Below are 6,011 nucleotides of genomic sequence, written 5' to 3' on the forward strand. Positions count from 1 at the left end.
CAATATCCAGCAACTTCGCACAGCCATTGAAGAGGGGTGGGACATTTGTTCCCAAGTATTCTCACACATAATAGAGAGACATATGTGATCTTATTCAAATGTAAGGAAGGTTTCAAATGAGTATATTTTAGTCAAACATATGTGTTTAGGTTTCTTGTGGTCAATTAGCAGTCTACAAATGATTTGTAATTAGGCCCCCCGACCATCCACTCAAGAAAAAAAATCAGCCCTCGGCTGAATCTAGCTGATGATCCCTGTTTTTTACTGTGACTAACAGATGCCAATCTGTATTACCAGTCATGTGAAATCCATAGATTAGGGCCTAATTTATTTATTTTAATTGACTGATTTCCTTATGAACTGTAAATCAGTCAAATCTTTTATTTATTTATCCGTTATTTTACCAGGTAAGTTGACTGAGAACACTTTCTCATTTGCAGCAACGACCTGGGGAATAGTTACAGGGGAGAGGAGGGGGATGAATGAGCCAATTGTAAACTGGGGATTATTAGGTGACCGTGATGGTTTGAGGGCCAGATTGGGAATTTAGCCAGGACACCGGGGTTAACACCCCTACTCTTACGATAAGTGCCATGGGATCTTTAATGACCTCAGAGAGTCAGGACACCCGTTTAACGTCCCATCTGAAAGACGGCGCCCTACACAGGGCAGTGTCCCCAATCACTGCCCTGGGGCATTGGGATATTTTTTTAGACCAGAGGAAAGAGTGCCTCCTACTGGCCCTCCAAAACCACTTCCAGCAGCATCTGTTCTCCCATTGTTGCATTTATATTTTGTCCAGTATAATTAACAATACAATAGCTCTCTGAACTTGTGAATCACTTCCTGATTATGCTGTAGAGTCATAGGCACACAGCAAAAAGGGTTTAGGTTTATTTATTAAAAAAGTCCTTAAATGTTCATTTTTTACAGTTAACCCTGAATCTGTATGTCAACCTCTTACATCACTTTTGGCACTTACAGGTAAAACCCTTAAACACTGTAAATATGATTTGTTGCAGTGCACGACAAAAAGTAATTTTCTTCAGGTCATTTTCAATCTAAATGTAACTTAAAATCTCATAGTTCTAATATATACTCTGCTGTTTCTGCATTTTATTATTTCCAATTAACTTAAAGGATCATTTTCTGAGACACTCTTAAATATCAAGTAAATAGTTAATAAATATCTAATTACATAATTTCCTATGGCTTGTAAAGAAATACTAAGCGTACATTTTGCATTTACATTTTGATAATACTATACTTTGCATCATTTGTGTTTAACAATGTTTATTAGCTGATCACTTCCACATGAAGCACTGCCGTCTCATCACCATTGGTGAACTTTTATCCCTTAACCTTTCTCCTCAAAGTAGTCTATGAAATGGATCTGTATCTATATGGCTTTGAATCATGTCACGCTTATTGGAGGTGACCCCCTTTCTGCAGGAGCGGACTGGGACCAGAAATGGCCACTGGTATTTCTAACACACCAGTCCATTTTTTTTACCTTGAGGCCCCCATTATTAGCCAGATCATCATCATTTTGCGCAAAAAAACCCCAAACAAGTTAGACAGGCCCACTGGGCTAAAAATGGATCAGCCGCCCCTGCCTTTCTACACCCCCAATCTAATTAACCAACGAATGCAGAGAAGCTGACTGTTTCTCTGACTGTTTTGGGTTACATTTACAGAATGTTTACTGGCTATCAAGTAAGACCAAGGATGGATGTTTTTCAACCCACTAGACATTCTGGTTTGAAAGAGCACTTCACTCATATTTGGTCAGTTCAAGGATTAGAATAGTTCTATAACATGGTTTATGGGAGACTGATAAACATTGAAATCAAGTACCTCTACAGTAACCATCTTTCACTCCCTTTCCATTTTCCCTCGATCCTGGACTCAGGCAACAACATCCAACGTGACATTGTGTCTTCTTCATACAGTACCAACTCATTTAGGGGCTTTGGAGACTGTGGGAGCACTGTGACTGTTTATACAACACATTAAAGTGCAGCCTGTGCTGTGCATGACCTGTATCAGGAGGAGGGGGTGCATTACAAAGGGAACTCGTCTCTGAAGAACAAAACAGACCCCTGTGCAGATGAGACGTCCGAGAGTTTCAAAGGGAATATTGAGGGTGTTGGTCTAATGTTTAAACGGAACCTCTGATGTTGGCTTAATGTTGAAACCTCTGATGTTGGCCTAGTCTTGAAACTCCTCATTGGGTATTGAAAGCCTCTCATTGTTAACAGAACACAATCTAATTGGAAACTGCTCAGAAGGGGGAATCATAGGGAGTCAACATGGGCACTGGCAGAGGGCCTCGAGTCCAGTCAAAAGCTTTGCCAGGATCCAAAATGGCAGCCCATTGGGTGTCTGCTTTGTAGCTGTGCTAGAAGAAAAGTTGACTGTTGTTGATGAAAAGTTTCCATCATCAGTAAGTGTAAGTGTATCTGGAAAGTGGCGTGTCTTCCATCAAGTCATCCTGGACAGGAAGACAAAACAAGAGAGTCATAATGTTGCCAAACACTATATCACTTCAAATTAATTGAAATCATATATCTCACATGAACAAAATGTCATGCCACAGAAGACTTGAATCTAACATGTCAAGTATAGTATGGTCACCATAGGTAGATCTTGCAGCCGGTGGAAGTCCGGGTGGTCGGTTCGTTGGCGGAACTTGAGGAAGAGGATGACAGAGACTACGGCTGTGGTGACAATGAAGACAGAGACCAGGCCAGCCAGCACAGGGTCCAGAGGAGAGTGGAGATGTGGCCCTTTGTCTGGAACAACACGTTAACTGATTTATTGATTGATTGTCTAATTAGTTGTGTAATTTGTTAACTGGGTAATGAGTGAACAATTTGATTGATTAATTGGTATATTATCGCCTTACCCTCATCTCCAACATTGAGCTCCGATGGAACCTCCTGTTGAGGTGGGCTGACAGGGATGTGGACTGGGGCAGAGGTCTGGGGGTGCTCCATGGTGAGGGGTTGGGTTGGGGAAGGGATCAGGGCAAGGGTGCTGGGTTGGACAGAGGACTGGATCGGTATTAAAACATGGGATGGAAGTAGGTTGGTATCTAAGGCAGGAGGAGTAGAGGTGGTGAGGTGGCCTCCAGCGAAACCAGGGTGGGTAGTGCCCCCTAGGGTGGAGGGGTGGCTAGTAGTGTCCCCTAGGTTGGAGGGGTGGCTAGTAGTGTCCCCTAGGATGGAGGGCAGTCCTGCAGGGGAGGTGCTCTTCACAGGGGATGAGGAGGAGGAGCCATCTGGAACGGCTGAGTGATAATCACATAGAAATATAATTGCAACAGTATTACATACAGACAGTATTACACACTGTACATACAGTATCTCAATGGAAGTAACAGATAAGGGTTCTGCAATGAGTCTTTTTTCATTTACCATCATTACTGCTTCTCCTAAATGAGGTTATACTCATTGTTATTTGAAAGCAAAAGGAGGAGAATTAGAGAGACAGATGTATTGAAATCTGGATGGTATTATGTCATATTGTGTGTTTGTCAGGCAGAAGAGGCATCAGACACAGCAGACTCGCTCAGCATTGACAGAGATAGTTATATTTGTTAAAACGATACCTCCTACATCAGGTTGCCACATCCCCCTCTATACCGCTCAACACGCCTCTACTCCCTGTTGCCAAGGCACACAGGTAGCCAGGCCCAGGGCATACCATGATAGAAGGGAAAGATGGAGCCTTTCTATTCCCCTGGTAAGCTGTTTGATGGTGGGTGGAGCCTGAGGCAAGCTTCTGTGTTTGCAAACAAGCAGCTTTTGCAGAATGCGGCTGTCTATTTTCAGACTGAACACTATATAAACAAGCTACCAGCTGAGTGGTGGCTGAGAGAAAGTCACAGAGTAATATAATTACTATAGTATTACATAGACAGGACTACCTCAGGGTAACCATGGGGAATATAGACAGGCTTAATGACGCTGATAGAAGTGAAATATCCTTTGGGTTACAGTACCTGCGAGAGTGGCATTGTCTTGGGTGGTGGTAACAGTGTTGACTGTGTGTGCAGCTGGAGACTTGGTCATCTGATTGGTCACAGCCATGTCATCGCTGTCACCAGCGTCTGTAACAGAATCTGATTGGTGCAGCTTGTCGCTGTTGGTAACAGCTGGTTTGGTTAGGGCTCTATCCGCTTGGTCTGGTGAGGTCTGATTGGCAGGACCTGGCTCTGGCCCCGGATCCCCATCTTCATTGATAATTAGGAGGGCTTGGGATGCAGTAGACACGTCCTCACGCTGGAGGCTAACTGGGATGAAGACAGGGGGCAAAGCAGTACTCTGGCCTACAAGAAAATAATGATGATGTCACTGTATAAATATAATGTCCTGGTTCTCCATGTTGTTGTGAATAGATTAATTACTGATACTGGTAGACATTACAAAAGCATGACTGGGAAATACATATTTATTGATTATTTTTCCTTTCCACTTAACCTGAGCAGGAAGAACCCAGGGCTCTGGTCATGATTGTTGGCATTTTCATATATGTCTAGTGTATGTTCAAATGCCATTGAATTGTTCATTGTTTAAGAGTATTGAGTGTTGAATAGTTAATGTGTCAGTGGCCTGTAGCACTGTGGTGTTATATAATTAGGCATCCGTGGCTATTGCTGAGAGGGAGTACATCATTTCTCCTTCCATTCTTATCAGCAATACTAATTGATCTGCTGTTGATCATGTCATATGATATACTTATGTTATGAAATATTCATAATAAGAGCAGTTGGCAACAATCCAAATGCAATAGGCTATACAAAAACATGTTTTCATAGGCTTACTGGAATATGAGACTATAGTACTGAACGAGTATGTATTTAAATAAGAATGCAATACTCACAAGAATAACTGATTAAGTATATCAAGCAGGGTTAGGTTAAATTCCAATTTAATTTGAAATTCCAATTATATTATTGAATTCACTAATGAATTTAAATTGAATTTTAATTGTAAACACATTTAATCTTTGGAATTGAATTGGAATTCAATATTTGTACATTTCCCAGTTAATGGAATTAATCCACTTATTATAAAAAATTTGACTACAGGATTTGTTTTAAATAATTTTAACTTGTATTTCTATATTTCCATTATAGCGAGGCTGTCTGAACAGTGAAATGATCAGCCTCAAACCCTGAGGGAATTGAATTCAAATTTGTGGAATTGTTTTGTTCATAATATTGAATTAGGAATGGAATTAATGGAATTGACCTAATATTGGAATTTAATTATCTCTGAATTCAAAGACTGGCCTGGAATTTGAATTTAATTAAATTTACAGGGAGAAGTAATAAAATTAGAATAGAATTGAACCCCAACCCTGATATCAAGCAAAAGATCAGGCAAAATATGTTGAGAAATTCAAAGAATGTTCCTATTGGCCTCTTATGTCAATAAAAATATCCTTACCTATAATAACCTCATAATAACCCGCACTGACAGGTAGCCCTAGTGTATGACCAGTCGATAAACACTGCCAAATTAAATTGGTAACATTACATTTACGTTTAGTCTACATTATACAAATTGTCATCAGAATATCAGAATAACTATCTTCAGAATATTTTGTGATGATAAAGTAAACTGAATGACAAGCACAAAATATATATTCTCAGCAGGCTGTCTATTCTAAACACAGCACACACACCGACACCTACCCTTTGTCTGCGATGATCTGGTAAGGATCACCAAAGCACAAACCACTAGATGCATTTCAATGTTCATTTCATGTGCCGCTTTCGTGGATACGATGATAAAACGTTCAACGGCTTTTAACGTCCGTTCTCTTATTTGCTAGAGCGCATTATTTGCTGCTCTTTCGGTTGGTTATCTGACAGAGAACAGCATTGCTAAAAATACAGAAGGGTCTGGCATTAGAGGATATGAAAGAAGGGGTGTGGTTGAAATGCCTGTATGACGCGCGGTGCGCAATGTTGGACTAACGCACAGCGCAACACACAAAGT

The 6,011-nt window shown here is 40.8% G+C and overlaps 1 protein-coding gene across 1 annotated transcript; it reads right to left on the reverse strand.

Moving 5' to 3' along the window:
• Window positions 1–105: 105 nt before the first annotated feature.
• Window positions 106–5,919, reverse strand: LOC139387606 (mucin-1-like). The gene is made up of 5 exons (XM_071133972.1): window positions 5,705–5,919; window positions 4,007–4,333; window positions 2,909–3,292; window positions 2,638–2,795; window positions 106–2,494 (listed from the first exon to the last, which is right to left on the reverse strand). The coding sequence occupies exons 1-5, from the start codon at window positions 5,769–5,771 to the stop codon at window positions 2,444–2,446; spliced, it is 987 nt and encodes a 328-aa protein (XP_070990073.1). The 5' UTR covers window positions 5,772–5,919; the 3' UTR covers window positions 106–2,443.
• Between the last annotated feature and the right edge of the window lie 92 nt (window positions 5,920–6,011).

Source organism: Oncorhynchus clarkii, chromosome 28, assembly GCF_045791955.1.
Source record: "Oncorhynchus clarkii lewisi isolate Uvic-CL-2024 chromosome 28, UVic_Ocla_1.0, whole genome shotgun sequence".
NCBI lineage: Eukaryota > Metazoa > Chordata > Actinopteri > Salmoniformes > Salmonidae > Oncorhynchus > Oncorhynchus clarkii.